Source organism: Thunnus albacares, chromosome 5 (assembly GCF_914725855.1).
Source record: "Thunnus albacares chromosome 5, fThuAlb1.1, whole genome shotgun sequence".
Lineage (NCBI taxonomy): Eukaryota > Metazoa > Chordata > Actinopteri > Scombriformes > Scombridae > Thunnus > Thunnus albacares.
The window spans coordinates 14,856,555-14,881,192 of NC_058110.1; the positions used below are offsets into that span (position 1 = coordinate 14,856,555).

General features: G+C 38.8%; 1 protein-coding gene across 2 annotated transcripts in view; it reads right to left on the bottom strand.

The window, feature by feature from the left end:
- Nucleotides 1–23,187, bottom strand: part of cntn3a.1 (contactin 3a, tandem duplicate 1) — a 78,205-nt gene extending 55,018 nt beyond the window's left edge. For both annotated transcript variants that reach the window (XM_044352717.1, XM_044352716.1), the window contains exons 1-4: nt 22,672–23,187; nt 15,230–15,373; nt 6,190–6,322; nt 3,024–3,199 (exon numbers count right to left, since the gene is read on the bottom strand). In XM_044352717.1, the coding sequence (XP_044208652.1) occupies nt 3,024–3,199; nt 6,190–6,322; nt 15,230–15,284 (364 nt within the window). In that variant the 5' untranslated portion in view covers nt 15,285–15,373; nt 22,672–23,187. The remainder of the gene's footprint in view (nt 1–3,023; nt 3,200–6,189; nt 6,323–15,229; nt 15,374–22,671) is intronic.
- Nucleotides 23,188–24,638: the final 1,451 nt, after the last annotated feature.

Genomic DNA, 24,638 nt, shown 5'->3' on the forward strand with positions numbered 1-24,638 from the left:
AAAGGTACAAAAAGCTACAATCAACAAGCGATCATATGTTGTTTCTGCAAAGGACATTTATGATAGATGGTAAAACCCATCATCCGCTCACAAAATCTACCATTTATCATATGTCCTTCTCCTTCCCATCTTGCTTCATCTCTCTCATCTCCTCTGTTCATGCAGTGAACTCCTAACAGTGAGTGACACATGACATTTGAGGAGTGATAAACATCAAAGAGGCCTAATTCTTACAGAGTGCTACTGCTGGTGTCTCCTGACAATTACAAAACTGTTGTGAAGTGCTGCATTCAGAAAAAACCCACTGCCTTCCTCCGAAAAAGTAGATTTGAAGCACAGACTGAGCACTTAGCATCATAGTGCTGATCAGAAATCGAGAAATGTTGTCCCTACCTCAGATGCTTTCCAGCTCAAAATAGACTTAATTTTCACCTGAGGCATGAGACCACAAATGATGGAAATGAGTGTTGTATGGTGGAAGCTTCATCTTAATGACCAGAGCAGATATCGTTCAGACTGAACACTTATTCTCCAACATGCTGCAGTTTTACAGAAAGGGGAGAAACAGCGGACTTCATACCTGACATCTTGAACATACACTTTTCATTACTAAAGCCATTGACAAAGCATAGGGCAGCTTATTTCCTTGAAACTTCAAAATGAAATCATCTCTGTGTGTAGCTTGAAACAAGGTATTTTTATATATTCTCCATAGTAACACTGAATTCTTACCATTACCAGGTTTCTCATAATGTGTCACATTTACTGTAAATATTACAAATGTAAATAGTACATCTTTTACATTTCTTGATGTACAGTTTAAACTAAACATTAATTACCTTATTTAATTACTTAAATTAAACAAGTCACGACAATGAGAGGGGCAAGAAGAAAAAAAAAACATGAGATAGAAATCTTGCAAATTAATTACACAGATAAGGTAGTTAAGTTAGACAGGAGCCAGTAAGGAAAAAAATGCAAATTGTGTGCAATTATAGGACTGAAATCACAGACAGCAAGATACAAGGGAGTTGCATCCTGCATTGCTTTCATAAATACAGCTATTTCACCCTTCATTAAACACTGTATTACCCTTGTGGCTCTATAAGCTACACAGCAATGAGCTTGTAGCATGTTCCTTCTTCAGGACGGGCCTCCAATACACCTTGCCTGTATTGCAGACATTGCAATTTGTTGTATAATGTTGCATCTTGCATCAGTGAAAATCCTTTCACTTACAACAAAAATATCCCAGGGAGATTAGGAAACTCAATCTGGCTCAATAACAAACTACAGTAGATTATTCCTTCCAGCGCTCCCAGCAGGCAAGCAGGGCCTTTTAAACATTTAAGTCTGTATTGTCAACAGGATCAAGAACCTTTATACTTTTAGAGGTTTAAGCCCCTACCAGATGGTAACAGAAACTGTTATATCATCCATTTTTCAGAGGATTAAAAATGTAGGCTATCTTAACTCTTATGTATGCACTACACATTCATGCAATACAAATTTGATGGTGAGAGACCTCATTAGTTGGTGCAAATCTAAGACATTGATCTTGTCCAGCATCATCAGCAAGGAATTCCATGAACACATTGCCAAATATAGATTACATTAGTAAAGAAAGTAATAATGTTGTTAATAATAATCTTGCTGTAATCACGTGTCTATATTTGTTTTCTGCCTAAAAGCATTGGTTGCGGGATACCAGACTTGATAAGATTACCAGCTTAACATTATTGTAGACCCTTGTATTCTCTTCATTAATGGCCTTTACCTTGGTGTTTGTCTCACAGAGTTATTACAAGACTGAGAGGTGCAAGCCCCCTTGGTGTTTGAAAGAGCATACTGGGCTACTCTGAGTCAGTCTGTTACAAATGACACAATACTGACTCTCATAACAGGCTTCTCCTCCATGAATTATTTCCTTGAACTGAGACCCGCTCAATCACACAGCACACTTAATTAAGTTAAACCAAGAGCAATAAATAAGACGTATGACACATCAGCACTGATGCTTGTCCTCATCCGTTGACAAAAGCAGCGGGTCCCAGGTCAGGCCCCGGCAATGGATGAGTCCAATCATGATGACATACAGTTCAGGTCAGGCCTCGAAAATTGATAGGAAATGTGAATATGATCAACAGCCTGCTGGCAACTCAGGACACCAATTTGCACTATATGCTGAAGATTTAATGCTGCTTTGTGACAAAGAAGCACCAAATAGTGCAGAGATGGATACCTCTTATGCTCTCCCTGCCAAGGATCATCTCTGCATCTGCTATGGCAGAGAAACAGACATCAGAATTCAATCTAGCTGCACCATCTGTTCACAGATATCAGGGCTGTCATTTGATATGGGCTGCCCATCAAGAGTGGGGGCTTCAAGTTCACCTTGCCATCAGAGATGCCTTAGACTCTGGTCTTATAAAATGTGATGGATGAACACTGTAAAGCATCAACTATACAGGCTCTGTCAAGGCCCACCACACAATCACACAGTCTTCTTCACAGGTCTATGAGAAGTTTAGAACCACCAATCAGAGTAAACAGCATAGCACTGGAGCTCTAATCAGGGTTAAAAGGTGAAAACATACCGTGATATACACACAACCGGTTGATTTGTCTTTTCTCATTAATAGCCTAACAGTATCAGCCTAAGATTCTCTTGTCACTGGTTGTTTTTTGTTAGATAAGATCTGACAACAAACAATTTCCAGAGAATCCTACTGAGTCATTATACTTTCAGCGAACCACAACGTCTGAAGTGTAACAAAACTTTTACTTTCTAAGACAAACAAAAATAGAACTGAACTCAAAAGAACTGAAGATGAATTGAAGTGAACTAAACTCAGCTGAAGAGAAAACATAAAATTGAAAAGAACATAGATATTGTTCAAGACAATACAAGAAAAAGACAAATTTAAGTGTTGTATTTTGCTTGCTGGAAACATATATTACCAATAAAAGTGGAATTATTCTGAAAAAATGCACAGTATAGTTTGCTTATAATATGAACTTACATGCAATGTGCAGACTAGACTCTCTGCTGACAATGGTGCCAAAAGAGTTTGATGCCAGGCACTGATAGATGCCAACATCTTCCTCTTTATTCAGATGGCTGATGTGTAAGTTTCCTCCCATGAGAGAATAGCGTGACCCTGGTCTGGGCAGGATGAAAGAGTCATTTAGCTTCCACCTGTGAATGCAAGCACACAACAAAATTACACATACAGAAAGTTTTGGTGTACTGTTTATTGTCATTTCCATGTATCCGTTGTCTGATAATCACTTTTAATAAATTGCCCAATTATTGTAATATAGAGACTACCCAGTATTCTAAACTGTGACTAAACAGCCCTTATTGTGGATGAAGCAAACATTAACAGAAATAACACAGTCTGATGTGCGTTGCAGCAAAACCAAAATTAGTTTAACTGAAATGAGAGGCAATCAGCAAGTCACTTCAAAAGAGTATTCATTCTATTCAAACTTTTACTCACTACAAACAGAAGTCTCACTCACAAATCAAATGCTCTAAATTCCTGACATTTCCTTTTCTTTTCAGTCTGTTTGTCAATCAACCACAGCCCCATGAGGAAGGCCCTTTCACTGTGAATCAAAATCCTCCTCTCTAATCATAGTGATTATCAGACAAGAGGGCTAAGCACCGGGACTGCTCAAACAAAATGGCCACACGCAAAGCACAGAATAACGGTTCTTTTTGATTAAACCTCTTGTTTTGAGTAATATGGGAGTCCAGCAAGTGTGTGTGTGTGTGTATGTGTGTGTGTGTGTGTGTGTGTGTGTGTGTGTGTGTGTGTGTGTGTGTGTGTGAAAGAGGGAGAGAGAGAGAGAGAGAGAGAGAGAGCAAGATGCAATTGCAAACAATCAACTTCTAACTGTACAAGTGGCTTGCTTGATTTGGGAGACTTAATGTTGTTCACTTTGTGTAATTAAGGCTTATGGGCTAAGAAAACCTGCTGAGTTGATGCTCAGTTCAACTAAATGCAGCATCTGACCATTACCTCCTAAATTGTGTAGAGCACAATGCTCAGTTTCTATTTGCTGTGAATTCAAGAAGAGTTCACAACATGAAAAGGATTAAACGCCACTTTGTTTTGCAGAAAACTTTCTAAATGTATTCAGATACAATTTATCAATTCAATAGGTTCTTGAAATTGTCTGCATTCTACTCAGGCAAATTTAGTGTGCAAATTGCACTTTCATTCTCAAACCAAATCACATTCAAAGGGAAAGAAAATAAGAAAAAAAGAGGAAAGTAAACAGACTAAAAAGAAAAGTGACACTTGCAAAAGGAGACTCTCTCGAAACTGCTTTTCATTGTAGAAATAAGGCACAATTAGGGTGAATATTAGCTCCTTGGTCTTGATTAGATTTTCACAGTTCTCTGAAAAAAAGGAAGCTAGAGGTTTCTATTTCTGATTTTCTGCCTCCTTTTTCAGTGGGAAGGATTTAGACAAAGAGAGTAGGAGGCAGGGCTGAAGAAGTGAGGGAATAGGGGGGACATATGCAGCAGAGCAGTGCTCAGTGGCAGATTGGCTGATTAGATTGATTTAATGATTTGGTGTTGCAGCTGGAACAGGTCCAAGAGCTCCAGATGAGACAAATCAAGGGCCATGGTGACAATTTGAAGTAGGGGCTCTATGTGGCAGCGGCCGTTGGGTAGCCTTAGACAAATTAATTTGTCCTTGGCTCCCCTGAAATAGACCTGCCTACATTTGCAGCGGTGAGGAGCCACTCAGCATATGGTGTCCTGCTGCCGAACCTCACAAGGACCCAAACCCCTTTCAAAATCCATTTCCAAAGCTGGCACACATGATCATTGGTTAAAAAAAAAGATAATTGCCAAGGCGATGACAGTCCTATGATGTATGCTGGTTGAACTAACAATGCAGCAATATGTCCATCTGAATATGAGTCCCACCATTAAAAGGGATAAAAGTATGATATCATAACAGCTTGTGATCAATCTGAAAATCACTTCTTAATGTGGTATATCAACTGCCACAGTTGGTGGCACTTGCTGTAATTAAAGAGCTAATTAAAGCTAAATTTGATTTGATATGGAGCCGGGCACGCTCTCAGGACTTGAACTCAGAAGGGCAAAAAACTTGCAGATTTGAACTCATAAATTGGTTTTCATTTCAAAAGTAGGACTATCCAGACAGTGAAATAGCGACTGATTGCTTAATAAGTATTCCAGCCGATCCAAGTGATAAGATCTTGTACATTCATTTCAATTTGTGCCCATTAGGCATAACACCAAGGATCTTCAAGCTACATTAACGGCCGCATATGCTGATGTTATGAGGGATCGTTTCAACCTATTACACATTAAATGCTTGGCTTTGCAATTTGCATTTAATTACACTGACGGGAGTACAACAGCTATGTATCCCCATTTGATAGATTATGAATTAATAGTTTATGCGCTTGATGCACTTTAAAGCAAATCATCGTTTGTCATTTGTTTTCATTTGTCATCATTTTAGCGGCAGAGGAATTGGGCATCAATTTGTTTCTAACACAGTCACTGGGGGATCACTGAACCACACAGGGCCAGTGTACAGTCCAACAAGTTATTTAAATCATGCTTATCATGTAGTGATAACCTCCAATAAGATGCCCCGTGGCAACGTCTATGCAGCCTTTGACAGTAGGGTTTTACATAAAATGTCTAAAGGTCTAAAGCAGAGATATGGAAGAAAATCTTCTGCCACTTCATTTCTGGTGTGTGAAACATACTCCACTGGTGTTTATCCTCATCACTCTATCTCTGTCATGATAGCAGCCGAGTTTTGGTGCATGATTCTCTTGGGTCACTTGATCTTTTCAGTGGTCAGTGACACTGATGACAGGAAGCTCTCTAAATGAATTGTACAGCAGATCAATGTCCACTCGCCAATGCAAATATATATTAGACCAACAACTGAGGCCAATTAATTCATCATTCTCAAATTAACCACGACTGACAGGGAAGCTAACTGCTGCAGGCAGTGAGCAGCAGCGAGCCATAATGTCCACAAATACCTAGTTTTCCCTGGGCAATAAATCCAGTCTTGCTTGGGTGTTTTGTGCAAATGTTGAAAGCTCTGGGATATTACCTAAAGGTTCTGTGTAACAAAAACCCAACTGTGTGCATGGAGAGATGCCTGCAGGTCTTACCTGTAGAAGGGTGGTGGGTGTCCCTGGGCCTCACAGCTAAACACCACCTCTCTGCGATTCTCGCCAGGTTGAAGGGGAAACACCACACTGCCGGGTTGTTTGGTGAACACAGGCCTCAGCAGGACTCCACTTCCTGGGTGGAGAACCAACAAAACTAGATCAGCTTTGATGTCCTGATTAGCCTGAAAACACTTTTAACATTTTTCTAGCTAGCAAGCAGATATCGAAGGCTTACAGAGGACAGAAGCAAGTGGAAAACAGTGCTAAACAAGAGAAGGGTGAATCACTATATCTGTCAGCCATGTGAGCAGAGCATGAGCATTTTTCGTATCAGTCATAAAAAGTTGCTATATCCCTGAGGTACTGCATAATCAGCTGCAACCTTCATGAAACTTTAAAAAGGACCTATTATGCTTATTTCCAGCTCTATATTTTTATTCAGGGACTCCACTAGAGCAGCTTTGAATGATTCAAATTTCAAAAAACTCTTTATTTATCTTACACTGGCCCATTATGCAACCCCTCAGTTCAGCCTCTGTCTCTTAACAGGCAGTCTTAGCTCCTGTCACTTTAAGACCCCGCTCCCAATGAGCCTACTGTTCTGATTGGCCAGTTTCAGGAAGCCTGTCGAGGGGCAGCCGTATCAGAGTAAGTAAGTAAGTTACTACTGATGAAAACCTAACATTTCCTGCTTTTGCTGTTTCACATTAAAAGTTTTTAAATGACCAAATAACTATTGTGAGGAAATGAAACGTGTTCAGCACCGAATAAGCAGGGCTTTGTTAGTGGCACTATTATTCAATAAAAACAGTACAAGCAGAAACAGTCACAGTGATGTTTTATGAAGAGCTGCAGATGACCAGCACACCTCCAACAGGTAAACAGCTTATTTTACTTTACCCTGCTGTGTAGTGGAAAATACAGCATGCCAGCACGACTCAAGTCATGACTCGGTGTGACTACCCCCAAAACAATGGAAAAACAACATAATGTTGGCAGAGCGGAGCAGTAAACTGGCACACTGTGCATGGAGCATATGAAGAAATCCAGCATGAGCTGACCTGGGCTCGGGCTGAAAGTAGAAAAAGCTGTCAGAAACCAAGCGTTCAGAGCAGTCTGAAGCTGGTGCTTTTTGCTAACAGAGATTACTTCTACATATGTTTACCTTATCATTTGAAACTTTGGCCAAGTTTAATATGAACATCGGATATTGTAACATTATATATATATATATATATATATATATATATATATATATATATATATATATATATGTATACACATATGGCTGAAGAAAATCATAATAGGCCCCTTTAATGCAAACATCTGAATGGCACACTGAGTTGCCACTATGCTTCAGTACAATTTCATCTAAACCCTTCAAACTTATCACCATCATCCCAGGGAGTGAAATCTGAAATAAAATGTCACAACAAATACTACCAGTAATATGGTCTCATTTTAAATCAGCCCTCTCATTTGAGCCAACAAAATGGTGCCCTTTGCAACTCAGACAAAGAAAAATGGCTGTAGTTTCCAAGTTAGGGGAAAAATACTTGAGAAGAGTTGTTTTTCTTCTTGAAATACAAAATCAAAACTAAGTCTTGTGCTCTTTCTAAATATTGTTCTGAGGAGGTGGAACACTAATAGCTTTTTCCCAATATCATCCAAACTATGCATTATAACTTTTAATGCAAGCTTTCCATGATATAACAAATAGCCAGCACTGCCTGCAAATCTCTTTGAATTACACTTTTACAGTGCTTTTGCATATATGCACTGTGTGTACACTGGATATTATTATCATAATTACTCATCATGTGGTGCTCTGCAAGGAAGACATACTTTTAAATATATAATATATACAGCACAGTACATACATCAATACAATAAATTCCCTAAGTGATATAACAGAAATGTTGATTCATTGCATTCAGAAGAATAATAAAACCAAAAAAAAGGAAAACACACACAAAACACAAAGACAGCATCATGTCTAGTGTGACATTCCCTTCCTAGTTAATTATGAAGGTACAATAGTGAATGCATGTTATGCAGGCAAGAGCCACAGTAATTCTGTAGCAAACGAGTGACCCATGGGGTAGTCAAAACTTCATTGGAATAAACATTTCTCTCCGCAATGGAAGGGGAATTCATTTGGATTTGTCAGAAGGCATTTGCATTTCTGTAATGGCATAGAAGTGGGAAGAATCTGTAGGTAGGATAACTCATTTGTATGAGAGGCAGGTATCCTTTACAAGTCTCTGGAGCCCTGGAAGTACAGGTTTATCCTCAAGACTCAAAATAACTCTCTGAGAGGGTGGAGATGTTTGACAAGGGACCTTGTACACTGATTGTTCCTCTCCACAAGGATAAACCTCTCAGAAAGTTACACAGAATAAAATCTGCCTAATTATAATCTTTGTTAGATGAAGCGTGTCCCTCGAAACAGCGTTGAGAGATGATTGATTACCAGAAGACACTTCTTATACAGTTCATATTCAAACACAAATCCTCACACTTGTTGTATACAAACTTTCAAGGATGATAGAGCCTGCTGTAAACATGAAATGAATCATTGTGCCTTATTAAATTGATAAATGATTTCAGTTATCAAGTCATCAACATTTACATTCAGCATCATTTTGAAAAATGCTTAAATTTGGGCTATTCAGCAGGCAGCCCGGAAACGTAATCCAACCCTTCAGTTATTAATTAATACTTTGAGTCAAAGCAATAGAAAGTCAGAACTCAAAGACAAAGCATTAAATTAACAATAATTCAGTAGTATATACAGTACCAGTCAGAATTAAATTTATTTTTTTAATTTTCCACAAACAGAACAGCATCTTTGTGTTTGTTCCAACATGTGTTATTTGATGTTAAGTTCTCCAACCTAAATAACCTTACCTAAATAAGATTACCTTAACCTATATGTAATCTTGCTTGCTCTACAATTTAGCAACTGTATATTACTGTTAAAAAGTATGCCATTAATTGATTATGCATGCTACAGTTTATCACAGAAAATAATGTCAAAACTTGATGATGCTACAAAACCCAATGAGATTTAATCAACAATGTAGTTAAGCTTTTAACAGATTTCATTCACATTTGAAGGAGTAACGTTGTTTTGTATGTATATTTGGCACATTTTTAATGAAATTTCACTTCCAAGTCTGGCAATTACAGCAACAACAGCTTTATGTAAAAAAAAGATTATTATATTGAACTATTGAAGTAACCACTGTTTTTCTTAAAAGCTGCTTCATTTTTTAGGGTTGTTAAATACAGCAGTTTTGTATGACTAAATGAATGCGTGGAAACTGGAAAAAGAAAATGCACTGCTCTGCTTCATGCTTAACTTAATTTTATGACCTCCTGATTAAGAATGTGTGGGAAAAAAATTGTTTTTGAGCGCAGTGAGTGATTCATGGTGCTTATTTAATGCGTTGGACCTCTCACTTATCACTTGTGCCCTGCTGTTGCTACACTTAAAGCACAAACAACTGTGTACGCTCAAAAGAACATCTTGCATTACCCCTCCTGCAACCACAAGCGAACACCCTCAACACACTGAACCATGTTTGTCAGACTTTATTTGCATAACCTTGGTGTGTATTGCACTCAATCCCTGAGTGGACTGCCGTACGCAAATGTAACTCAATATTCAATTAATGGGAAATTAATCAACAAAGATATTTGGAAGCCCGTACGCTCAGTCATGGCAGCGCTGAACTGACCTGATCTTTGGCAGCACCATGGCAACTGTTATTATAATGGTGAATAAGTGTCAGAATAATGAGAGGGGATTGAGCTCCGGGGGCTGTGCCTAGGGCGTCAGTTCAAACTGATGCAAACTCTCTGAAAGTCTTTCGTTGCCCTAACGGGAATGAATAAGTAAGAGGTGGTAGGGAAAAGCGGAATAATTTTAAGCCTTGCTTTCTGGTAATCAAACATTGAGGTGTTACACACTACACCAGTCAGCTCAGCCTGGAATCCACCAGCCAAGAACATGAAAGGATTTTTTTTTCCCAGGAAGATTTCATTTTGGTGGCATAGTTGTTGGCTTGACCACATCATGGCTGCATAATGGAAATACATCAAGCCAAGAAATGAAAGTTTAAAATTTAAAATCAACACGAAGACTCTAGGTGACATATTGTTAGCCGGTTAAAGATCTAAGAGGGAGTCAAGAAATCCTGTTAAAACCAGAATGTCAGAATCTGATAGCAGGTCCAGCACTGAGCACCCCTGAACACAGAAAGCAAAATGATGAAAAAGTGCTCTATCAGAGAAGTGCACTGATCCAGAATCCTAACAGGAAGTTGACTGCACAATGCCACAGGACAGAGATGGAGGTCATTATGAAAGGGTCTTTATGAAAAAAATAGGCCGCCTCCACTCATATCTGTCACCTGCTGCCAGATGGTAATATGTGCAGCCGTTTTACCAAGACTCCTCAGACAACACAAGACTCAGCATCGTAGCACAAGTGGAAGGCAGAGGGAGCTGTTTTGGAGGCTGAAATAAAAACTAATCTCAAATTCAATACTAGCTGACAGCAAATGAATTCCTCCAGCTTACCTCAGCATGAATAAACAGGCACATGGGGAGACGGCTGTGGGGGAGGTATCGGTCGTTTGTGAGGTCCCAAATCCATTCGTTTCAGCTCAGGGTTTTATGCATCAAATAAAAAAAGCCAATCTTGCCTTTTAAAGCATCTTTCCCCTCTGTCCAGCCCGATAAGGTACACCTTTAAGGTCTCTCATTCAGGGGCAGCAAATGTTACTCCAGAGCAGAGAGAAGGTTTGGGTTGATTTGAGAAAGGTTCGATCATATTTTGTCTTGATACTTGAAATATTTGTGGGACCTATTTTTCAAGGTCCTTGAAAAACAGAAACATTGAACTTTAAATAATTAAACAATTAATATTATAACACTTTACCAGAAAAATACAAAAGTAAAAATAGTTGAAAGAGACGGCCACATTCTTGTGATTCCAGTACTATTGATGTAGTGAAGAGAAATATTAGAGACACATAAAAAGAAAAAGCCAAAGAGTCAGTCTAATACAAAATGTTCCAGGCCATACTTTCCTGCTATGACTATCAGCTTGGGTGTACTGTACTGCAGACTCTCATTAATTAAGTTGATTACATTTTCATCCACATAGTCCGAGAGGAATGTGGCCAACACATTTCCAACCATTATCCAACCACGTCACACCATTCTCTAGTTAATCAAAGCTAGTGCATCTGAAATTCAATAACACCCCTTGTATTGAGGGTATCCAATGTTCACAAGGGAAACACAGAATTGATTAGGTCCAACTCCACATGTGTGAATGGCAAATTAAAGCAATTTTTTGTTGTTGTTGTTCTTTCTATTGAATGTCTACATAAACCCAGGAACATATTGCTTCTGAGACTGCCATTTGTCATCTAATTGTAGTAATATCCCTACCTTTTCCTTTCCAAGATTGGTGAGAAGGTTATTTGTCACTTACCAGCTACCATGGTCTACACTAATGGAAGCATTCATCATGGTTTAAACCTGTACAGTAATGTTCCCGACCACAGTAACTTACATAATGCCTGATTTGGCAATCAGTGGTTTTCATTTTTCTTGACAACACAGCGTACCATACAGAGTGGATTTATTTACTTTGTAAATATTTCTTATAAAATGTAACATAAACCCAAGAATACTGTTAATAGGTTGTGAAACAAATCCATCATACACACACTTTACACCCTCTGACTAAACTAATATATATGTGACGATGATAATAAATGTATAATTCTTTCTGATAAATATACTCTATATAGTGTGAGAACTGCTAGGAGAATCATTACTGTCATGTCTTTGGCACTATGTAAGATAATACAGGCAAAATGTTCATATTAATGTAATTAAAAATTACTCAAATTTCAGCATCAGGAGAAAACAGGAGTAAAACTGACACATGCCAATAAAAGCAGCTCACAGCTGTGCTTCAGGCTATTGGATGTATCCTGTCACAAAAATGTGTTCCTGTTTCATTGATAGTGACGTATTTACTAGAAATAATACACAGTGCAGATTAATTATTATGGATCTATAATTAAAGGTACACTGTGTATGAAAACACATTTAAAATGGATGATATTTCATTCCTGGGTGAAGCGAAAATACAACCAGCTACGGGAGGAAGATTCAATGGGGAATATTCCACATCTTCACATATACAGAACTTCAAAGATGCAATAAAATCCTTGCTTAAGGATTCCTAAAAGGCTTTGCCATGTTCTGATGAATCAATGAGGTAAGTCTATATTTGAAACTCCAGTCATCTCTGGGATGCACACATGGGGGTACAGAGCAGAGAGCAAAGTAAAAGTAGTTCTAGGAGATTATATTGCTGGCCAGAAGCAGCTCTTCATTTTCACTGGCATATCACTAAGACATGAAGCTGCTTTAAATGAACAGTGGTGGTGCTAAAATTGTAACGTCTTGTATTTATTTATTTAGAGTGAGCTGCTGTGTTCTGAACTGTCACATTAAGGCTTACAGGTTTCCAGCAGCACAACAAGGGTGACATATGGAAATTTTGATTTTCTTACACAGCAAAGATTAATCGTAGCACGACTGCTGTGCCAAACCACTTCAGATAAGCATAATGAAAACTCATTACAGCTTTGTTGAATATTTAGTTCTGATTGGCCTATAAATATAGTCTAATATGAGTGATTTCTGAACACTAATCATCTATTCATATCGCTCCACTTTCAACAATTCCTGGAGATTGATCATCAAATGAAACATCAAGACCAGGTGCCAAAAATGCATTACTTCTTTGAAACTGTACAAAACCACTGAACAAACCATGAAAGATTTTTCCAATGTTAACTCCGAATTATTCTGAGAGCACAAAACACTTGATTGTTGGTTAGAGCCCTGACACAATCTTACTGGATATGTTTACATTTTGGTTTACAGTGCTGCTAAATTGTAGCCCTTCAATACCAACTACAGATGTTTCTATGATTTCCCTCCTGCCAATTATTTTTAAGCAGATGTTTGTAAATTCATCTGAGCTTCTAGTAAAAATTTTTAGACTCAATACTTTGCATCAAGTGATTTATATTCTTGGCAAAAAGCGATCAGCAAGTTTTATTTTCCTTCTTTGATATATATTAATGTATTTTGAATATTGCAGTGTGTTAATAGAATTGAAATTCTCCCCAAATAATGAATAACTTTCTAAAAGTAATTTTACATAATGCACCATTGTGAGCATGCTCAACCAACTTGGCTATGACTGTGTACAAAATCACTTCGGTCATATGGAGACTGTTGATGCAATGCTGGAAGTGACTTGCTGTACAAAGGTTATCTGTATCTGTGTGGGGCAAACCACATCCAACCCTCCCTCAAAAGCCTCCTCTCTACTCCCTTGCTCTCTCTCTCTCACTCACTCACTCATTCAAAACAAACACACGTACAGCGCACACCCTTGCCTCAGGCCGCTCAGACCCTCGGGGAGGAATGGGGGGGAGGGCTGGTTAACTCCCGATGAACTTGCTATGGGAATGATTTCCCCTTGGTCTCTCCGCTCTCCCACAAAAAAAACCCACTCCCAACCTACCAAGAAGCACCTATCAAACACCCTCACACTGTGCTTTCTCTTCCCAGTATTGTGCTTCTGCATACTAAAATGCTCATCATGTCTTTCTCAGAACACAGAGACTCTGGAGGTCTATCGTTATATTGCGCCATACTTGTCTTGCAAGCAGAGCATATGTAATGTAGCCCCATACTGAATATTAATGCTTGGTTACTCTGTGTTACCAACTGTGAGTGTGAGCCTCAAGAGTGAGGCAAGGGCTTTGCAACACAATGCTTTTCAGAAACGATTTGCCCTGTGTTCCTTTGTTAAACACTAATTTGCTTTGAATAGATAACTCTGAAACTCAGTTTCTGCACCTCATGATTGCAAGAGTAAATTTTGCAGCTGGGATCATGTATGCAGCACAGACTGCAGACTTGAATTGTCTCCTTGAAGCTTGTCCTCAGCCTGTTTGTCTGAGATCAAAACTCTGTCAGGTTTGTGGCAGGATTTCCGCTGATGTTGAAGACATTCATTCGTCTGTGTATTTAACAGAATGGTTAAGTAGGACATAATATGTGATCCAGACTTGTGGTGTAGATCCTAATCCCGTAGTGAGTCACAGTTCCCTGAGGAAAGCCTCATTAGACATCCACTGATGTGTATTGGATTTAGTGATAAGTGGTGCTAATTGCCATGTAGGCAAATTAGGTGCTGACGTACTGTTGTGCTTTTGAAAAGAGGTGCGCATGCACAAACACACAGTGACAGACACAGTTATGAGTGCACACACACACGCATGAACACTAATTATTTTAGGTCCCAGCTGTGAGGAGGGGCTGCTGATTTGGAACAAGGCAACATGAAAGATTACTCATTCCTCAAGATACTGCGCTCATGCGACAAAGCCCTTATTCATCTTCTTCTCAGCTTCAGACTCTGACATTCTGAAGAGAACTAGCATTTGACCCTGAACATTTTGTAAGGGAAGAAAATTAGGTCTCTCATTAAAGGCAAGATCAATGACAAGATTTCTGTACTACTACCAGTGCAATCTCAATTAGAGTAACAATTGAGGTGCTCTTTAAAATGAATGACTGCACATTCAACTGCTAGATAGAGACTGTCTTTCAGAGATAGAAACCTTGCTTATTCTTTTCCAACTGGATTCAATGCTAAAAAAGGGATAGCTACTATGCACAAATAAAGAAATGTTGATTTGCTGCCTTGAGCCACCAATGAAAAGGAACGGCGTGAACTTCTCTTACAATTTCTAGAATTGATAGAAAGCTTTGGGCGCTCTTTGCCATAAAACCTTTTAGTTTTCCTTTTTACTTTCAAGTGCCATCTGTTCTGTATGCCAAGTATTCATCACAAAAAAATCTATAAATAACAATTCTTTGCCAGTATGCTAACAACATAAAAAAAGTGCATGTTTGGGAGGCTTACCTGCCAGACACTCCACCAATGACAGTAGCAGTATAAGTTTCCATAGCAACTCCATTTTAATGGTCTCAGGTCAATACAAGCTCACATCCAATCACAGGTGTGTAGAATCCTGGCTTTGTCCTTTTCAGCACTTTCACCGTTCTTCTGTCAAATGAAAAGAGAAGGAGGGGGAAAAGCCATTAGACATTCTGGTCACTGGTCTCATCTGATGCTGTTATTTCACACGGACAATAATTGTCCATGTTTGCCAGGCAATTACTTTTATGATGTACAACATGAGAGGAAAAAATATCAGTCACGTCCTAAAAATCAAAATCTTTTGCTAATACATTTAATCTTTGAAAACACTCAATTCTAAGGTGATATTTAAAATCATCTCTGTTTTGAAATGCAGACAATGGTAGTCTGGATATAGTGTATATCTGTTAGTATAATCAAGAAACCGCTCTGTCTCTTGCAAACACAGAAATGATTTGTTCAAGCAAAGCACTTACAAAACACTTGTGCTGCAGAGTTTGCTTAAGTGTGCTTAACACTGCATAATAGGGATCATGTCTGCAAGAAAAAAACATAAAGGGATTTCTTGCTTGTACTGAAACCTGCTGAGACAAAACAAAAAGCAAGCTGGTTGTCAGACACATGTAATAAAGCACTGTCCTGGCTCCTCGAATTCTTTTGAGCTGGAGGGATTATGTATTTCTGACATAAAGAGCTGACTGTACCCAGCGCAAAACCATTTCTGGTCCCCCGGGAGACTCACACAATTGATTTTCTCAAGGACTAAACCGTAATTTATCCCTGCTTAGACTCAAATAAAGTCCCCTAAAAAGTGTGAACTGATAATGAGACGTATTCCTCCTGTCACTGATAAACAGTGATGTATTTATTTGTCTAAATACTCAAACATGTTGATAGCTATGATCATTTCTGATAAATCAGCACATAAATGTTTGCGTGTGATGGGCTGGTTATGGAGTGAGAAAGGATGAAGAGAGGAAATTAGCCATTGTCTTTGCTCAAACTGACTCTCCTTGGTACATTTAACTGACTGATGGCACATTTTTCTCTGATTACACACCATCAGCCTACTGAAATAAATGAGAGGAAAAAAATTAATAAGAGCGTACAGTGTAGTCTATCAAAAAGCAAGTGCCAAAAAAGCAGAGACAACTGAAAGATTACACTTTTATAGTTACTCAGTTATCTGCACACCTCTTATCTTTGCACCACTGAAAGGCATGACAGAGCATACTGATGCTTATGCGAATATATCAACTGTGTTCCTGACACATTCGCCTACACTACTCTCCCTTCTGAGTGTACTAAACCATTAAAGGCAACACTTTCCCTCCATAAATCTCATTATGGAGATTGGGTTTAGAGTGTCATCTTAGTTCCAACTTATCTTGCAGTTATTAGGATGCAAATGTCATGAGTAAATGTTGGCTTTTAATAATAAAACAGAGAGACTTCAAATCCCTTTTTGTGCTCCTGGATATTTTTGGAGTGCTCCTCCTTTGAGGGAATAATTGTGGGAGATGCACTGAATAAATTATTTCATACAACGTGTTTAAAAGAGAAAAGAGGAGCCTAGAAATTCAATAAAACTTTAAATTCCAACTTCACACTTACACCATGATATTAACATGTCTGGCTAACATCTATCACTTAAACGTACACTAAATTTAACAAATCATCAAGTTTGATTTTGACTTCCTAAGTAAATACGTCACCTCAGGCTGCAGATTGAACTGTCAAATTAACATTACACTTGCAAATATTGCTTCATGTTTTCCAAAACTATTCAAGTAACTGTTTTGTCAGCCATGTAAATGTTTGCCACTCTGGTCATCTAAAATTAATTTATCCTGCCTTGACAGCACCACGAGCAAACACAACCAGAAAAGTGTGAACTATTGAGACATCCCATTCATAAAAGCAGGTATCTGTTAGCCTCTACCAGCAATCTCTTGATCTCTATTCCTCAGCAAGCCCTGAGACACAAGACATCAGACAGGGTGGTTAGTGGGAGGGGGATAAAAGACAACCTTTTGATCCAAAGAAGCTCAGCACTAAGATGATGGCTAGGGGATTTGGGGAGTGTCCGTGGCAGTATTTGACTTCTTCTTCAACACAAATGAATTACGCCTGTGACCTTAAGTGGTAGTGACAAGGCCAATGACTGACTTTCATCCCAAATTGATTCTCTCATTTGTTTGCTGTATGAGATGCAAGTTAATGATAGGAAAGGCTTTCAAACTTTGCCTTTCAAGTCCCACCCTCTTTCATGTCTGTGGAAAAAGCCAATGGTTGAAAAATGAAATATGATCAAGGCTGGAATGACAGTCATGACCTAAACATTTCCTGACCCAATTTGTACAAACTCAACTGTATTTAAATGTACGACGACAATGAATTCAGCCTTTCCTACCACAAATGCAGATGATGTAAATGGCTAATAACATGCAATAAATGACACGTTTACATATTTTCTTTCTTTTTGAGTAATGATTCAACCACTGCTGACCCTGTGATGGGCATGCTGTATAGAGTACAACATTACCCGTGTGAAGAGTCTCATCTTCCAAGCTGTGAAACTGACATTTCAGCTCAAGTACTTAAACAAACTTGTCAGTTTCTAAAGGAAACATAAATAGTAACCTGCCAAATTCAAAAGCTTTGACATTAGTTTACCAAAAGCTTGCCAAACCGTGATGATAGATGATGAGAAATGCAAACATTTTCATTAAATCTAAGTCATGAGATGAGAGATCTGCAAAATGTCAGGTGCAACTCAGAGATGTCATCTCTGACTCTCATGATCTTTGGGTAAAATTTCCATAAATATTTAGTTTAAAGGAAAAATTTGCAAAATACCCAAATGTCATGTTAACATAATACCAAAATCATGATGTCCGCTGTTATATGAAGATTATATGAATGCTGAAAATTAATCAACAACAAATTTTATAATTAATTTATCGTAAAATGTATTAATGAATCAGCCAAAGTACCACACATTGGCTCATCCCAGCCTTTCAAATGTGATGATTGCTGTTTTTCTCTGCCCTTAAGGAAAATGTGATTTGCATTTTTCATTAGTTTCTGCCTTTTTACAGAGTAAATTAATCAATTAATGATCAGTCAATCAGTTCCTTGTAGTAACTGTCAGATTCCATTCCCAGGCGTGGTAGTACAGGGACTTCATCTAATCACATGGAATCAATGGCATGTAGCAGGCAGCAGGAAGTTAGGATGTAAAACTCTGTGCTTTATTTTATTTGACTTTTGAGGAAACTCAGCTGCTTTGAGGGAAGCTTTGGATTTGTGGAGACAAAGCACTCATCCAAATTTCAGTGTTGTCAAAGTGACACCTCTTTTCCTCTTCTTCTCTGACAGCACCAGCTGGAGTTGATAAACCACAGATTGTAGTTCAGTCAGCCACAGAAGCTGACAGTGATGGCAGTTGATTCGACCCTCTCCACTACAACCGATCTCTCCACTGCCATCAATTTTTCAGGGCTCAAAAATGTATTAATAGAAGGGTACTCCAGGTCCCTTTGGTTGAAGAGTCCAGATGAAGATAAAATTCACACTAAAATGCATGAGCACCCCACACACACACACATACACACACACGCGCCCGAACCCCCCCCCGAGCTCTGAATCATGAATGAGACCAGACTCCCACACTCCGCAGAAACGAGACAAGACCAGGAAAAATGGCATACAATGCTGCATCTTTAATCACCTGAGCTGTGACTTCACTTGATCTGCAGACACCAGCTCGATCAGTGTTTTCCTGCATGTGAGGCTCATCTCACGGCTCTGAGTGCCTCCAGTCATTTAAAATTCATTTTCTGGTGGTGCTCGAGTTGAGACTAGTAGTAGCAGAGAACGTGAAATTTCTCCCTAATCCTGCATATTTTGATTCACCGCAGACATGAATCAAAGATTTACCAAGCAGCTCCGTGGAAGAGTGGCAGCGATAATGATATCAAGTCCTAATCAGATGATAGTATTTTACAGTTATGAGCCTCTTTACTCTAAATATTTAATCATTAAGCCAAGTACACACAGGAATAAGACAGCAATTAAGATTTTTCTTTTTTTCTTTTTTTACTGTGGGAGCGATTTATACATTGACCAAGACTATACTGCTGTTTTTTGAAGTTCTGAAATAGTTTTCTTTTTCATTATTGAACTGACATTGTCCTCGCTCTATGTTAAGTAGGTCTCATAAATGTTTGTAGCCTCCTGTACAATTTTAACATGAAAAGAAAAGCAGTACTTCCAAAGCTATTTTGAAGCTTCTGCTAACGCTGATTGTAAACATTGAACTCAGGGTAATTTTCAAGCTACACAGAGATGACGAAGCCACAAAACCTTTACTTCCTCCTGCCAATCTTGCTCTTCTATAATCTAGGCACATATAACCAATATGCTCAAAACTTTGTTGAGCTGCAGCTTTTATGTGTGCCAACGCATTTTTTTTTTTCTTCCTCACAAATGGCACACTACGGGAGTCAAGGAAGTGCCAGCGTATTCCCTAGCCAAGATACTACCTCAAATAGTGGCACAAGACAAAGAGACTAATGGTGTTTTGATCTAAGCACACAAGCCGCAGGCATGACATAACACGTGCCAGCTTCTTCATTTCTCCAGACCGCACCGGGGGCGCTCCACGAAAGCGCTCATCCCGATCTCCCCTGTGACAAAGACAACGGAGTACGTTGAAAGGTTCTTCCTGCTTACACGCATGCTCCAAGCTCCAAGTTTTAGCATAATGGGCCCAGTATATGATAATAATTTACGCATCATTATATAAAAATGCATGAAAATTCAGTTAGAAAGTTTCTCAACACCCTTTATCCCTTTATATATATATATATATATATATATATATATATATATATATATCACGTTCCCTGCTACTATATATATATATATATGTTTGTATATTATATAGCATTATTGATTAAATGGTTAAGTCTCAAGCAATGCGCCCATTGTAAATACCCTAAAATAAGTAATAGATGTGAGTGAATTGATAAATGGTTGTAACCTTTTGATTTCATTGCTAATAGCCGAGATGTAACTGGGATGGCCTAGATTTTAATCACTCTAATTAGGCACCTGCAGCCAGCATACTGTGTATTTGTCTTATAACTGATGCTAGCTCTGGCTGAATGCGTTTTTAGGCACAAGTGGGTGACAATTCCACCGCACCTGCCTTTACCAAGCCACTAATTAAGGATCCCATTAGGATTTTAGAGCCTGCCAATTAATAGTTCCTTAAATACACAGATTTAGATCTTTGGTGGAACACCTTTCTGTTATCATGGGAGGCAATTTTAAAGCCCATGATGGAGGTAAAAGGCAAGCAGTTGTTACTTTGAGGAATGGAAGATCATCTTATAAACAAAAAAACCTAAGCACGATGGCTTAAGGCATTTTTGGAAACACACTAATCACAAAAAATCTGGCAAACTGTATCGTAGAGATGAGTGTAAACTGTGGCCCAATGCCAAACTACAGTATGTAGCACATATATGTTCCTACTGCACTGTCTTGGCAGTTACTACACAACAAGTTTATGAACTTTCACACTGTGTAAAGTCAAGAAGTAATATAAGACAATGTACAGTATATCAAACTACAACTTGCAGATTCTGCTTTAAATTTCAGAAATAACATTTTTTGTCCAGTGTGAATGCACTGCCTCCTCTGTTAGGATTAGTATTTAATATGTAATTTCATCAGTTGTTGAAAGACAAACAAAGAGGAACTTGTTTGCTGCATGTGCCTTGTTACAGTGTCAAGATCTAGAAAAGCAACATCCCATCCATTTCTCAGTTTACTCACACTTAGTCCACCTAGAAAATAGGCAAGCATATGATCCACAGGGTTTTGTATTGCTGCTGTTCAACCTATATATTTTGTAGAAGAGAAGAAGAATTTTATTAATGCATGTGCATTTCAGTAGGTTCCTCTGAACTATATCTGTCACTGTCACAATTGTACTCAGTTGAATAAATTATATAGATTATATAGCTTAGCTCTGCAGCACAACAAAAGCATTTTGTTATTTTTGAACATAAAGAAAAGGATGAACAGCAGAAGCATAAAAACTGTAGCTCATCCTACTATCTATGCTTACCTGTTGTGCTATAAAATGCTGGGGGAGAAAAACATCCCTACTTATATCAAAATGCACATAATTTTCCCTTGCATCAACATTTCCCAGAGCTGTTCCTCCACTTCTCATGCAGACCAGGTTCCACTGTATGACTACTATAAACTTCATGTTCCACCCACCTCCTCTCTCTGAGACAGTGACATCATCAGAAACGTGTCCAGCCATAAGCACACTTCCCCAAGGAGATGTGTAGTAGCTCTACATTTCCAACCACTTGGATACAAAAAGGTAAGAGGAGTAACACTCCAAAGCAGTGTTTAGAGTAGAGAATTAAACCTTAGCTTGTGGCAGTAGCAGTTATGCCTAGGGAACATCCAGATGGCACCATGTCAACATGAAACTAAACCCAGTGCTTACAACACTGAGACTTCCTGCTGAGAGGCAAAATAACACAAAATGTCAAAAAGGTTGCCATAGGAAATAGTTAAAAGCCAAAAGAATCTATTCTCAGCCACCCCTTAATTAATAGCAGAATCATCATGTGCAAGGCAGCTCCTTCCCAAACATATGGACACTTGATATCATGAGAATCAATATTTCCAACGCAGTGGCACGCTTAAGGACTTTAGACAATCTGAACGGCAATCAAGCTGGAAGCTCGGTGCAATCAAAGCAAGCGAGAGATGATGAGCCCGGATTCAGCCCAATCCCCTCTGTTGATCACTGACAACAAATGACTTCTGCCAGAGGTTTTAAATGAGCCTGGATTTGATAAGTGAATGTGTGCCGCTCTTATAGAAAACATGCATGGTGTGATAGCCGTGGCAATTAAAGGACACAGATAATTTTATTATCTCTAATGGCTTATATGGAAATTGTATAACTCAACTATGAATTGGGACACACTTGGATTTCAAACCAGTTCGTTCTTCTGAATTAATGCACGGCCATAAAATGCATGGAGACAAATATATGCCTTGACATGTAGGCTACAATTACACGCTGCACGTTGTAATAACTGTGCGCTGCCTACCATTGCCTGTGATAGAAATAAAAATGGGCATGCATAGTCTAAAAAAAAACACAGAACAGGACAACCTATATGCTTATATCTTGCGGTGAATGTCTAAAATATTAAGTTTGACACTATTTTAGCTACTATAATTTTCTTCGAGGCCAGAAGTGGAAGTAAGAAGTGAGAACAGCCTGATGATTGCACAGACAGAAAACAAGCGGGGAATATTGAAAATAAGGGTTTTTAACATTATACACTAGAGAAAAGCAAATAGTTGTAATTATTTACCTGTTTACGTCCCCTGCGGTGTTTGTTGGTGTTTATCCCTTCTCGGATATCCATGTTACACCGCGCATCTCCTTCACTCCTTCAGCCCAGCAGCACGCAGCATCGAGGCGACGGCGACAGTGAAGTTCGTCTCTTCAAAGTGCGGATGTCGCTCTCGTACAAATGGCCCCAAACTCTTTCTCTTTCTAATATGGCTAACCCGAGCCCTTGTGTTCACTGTGTCTACCCCCAGTGCCACCGCTGTTGTCAGTACCCTGGTTTTTCTCCAGCATCAGCCCAGTCCTCCGTTGTCTCCACTTCAATCCCCGGCACGTTCATTTAGGACACACCGGCACTCCTGTTCGCACCGCCGCCGGTCTCCTACGAACCAAACCCGCAGCGGTTGCCTCAAACAAGGAGGTCTACGTTTCGTGAGTCTTTACATTTCACTGTATGAATTAATTTTTAGGGGGCAGAAAGTGTCCACGGTCTGGCTGACGTCGTGTTGAGCCTGACACGTCCGGGCTCGCGCAAAAGGATAAGGACTGTACAGTAGTTGCCTGCGCGCGCGGCGGTAGTGGCACATGGGACATCGGAGGTGCATTTACAGTAACCTACTCGTCTTATCCTCAAACTGGCACGAGAACTCACCCTATAGAAGACCTTTCATATCTGAAGACGCTTGAGAATATTTGTTTATTCCCACTCATTAAAGTATTAAAAGGTCATTTTCTTCCAGTGTTTCAATCAGAGATAAATAAAAACATGTCATTTTATTATCAGAGGCTACATTTGTGAGGGAAAAGAGTGACTTATAGGCGTATTTTAATTGCTTACCACTATCAATAAATGTTAATATACTTATATAAAACAGGCAAAATAATGCACGGAGGAGCTAAAACTCTGAAGTTACAGTAGCAGTAGCCTGCCTACATTAAAGTAAACTCTTCACACTGTGAACTGTATGCTCTTTACAGTGGTGGAAAGTAAGTCAGAAGCACACATTAAGTCAACGGCTGTACCTCCTGTAAGTACAATTATGAGGCACATGTACTTTACTTTACTCAGTTATTTCCATTTGCTTCAACTTTATACTTCTACTCAGCTTTAGTTAGTGTATGAATTTTCATACAAATCACATTATCAGTTTGTAAAATACTTGTTATAGATTAAGGCTGCAACTAATGATTATTTTCATTATGGATTAATCTGCAAGTTTTAATTAGTCTGCCACTTTTCTCAATTAATTACTTAATTATTTGATCTATAAGATAGTGAAAAATGTCCATCACATTTTGTCCTTGGTGACCTCTTCAAATGTCTTGTTTTGTCTAACCAATAAGCAAAACCCCAAAGATAATCATATTACACTGATATTAAACAGAGAAAAACAACAAATTTTTATATTGGAGAAGATGGAACCAGAAAATGTTTTGCATTTTTGCTTAAAAATGGTGATTAATTGCTTAGAAAAATAGTCACCAATTGATTTTTTTGTCAATCATTTAATCTATTATGTAAATTGCTACAGCTCTATTCTAGATGAAAATGCCCAACACCACTGTGTATATACAGTACTGTGCAAAGGTTTTAGGCACTGTACATGTTTAGACTCTTATCCATGATGCAATATCATCAGGGAGGCTCCTGCTCTGTCCCAAATTTATTCTGCAGCATGACAATGACCCCAAACATACGGCCAGTCATAAAGAACTATCTTCAGCAACAAGAACAAGGAGTCCTGCAACAGATGGTCTGGCCCCCACAGAGCCCTGATCTCAACATCATTGAGTCATTCTGAGATTACATGAAGACGCAGAAGCAACTGATACAGCCTAAATCCAAAGAAGAACTGTGGCAAATTCTCCAAGATGCAGGAACAACCAACCTGCCAAGTACCTTGAAAAACTGTGCAGGTGTACTGAGAACTGCTGCTGTTTTAAAGGCAAAGAGTGGTCACATCAAATATTGATTTCATTTATGTTTCT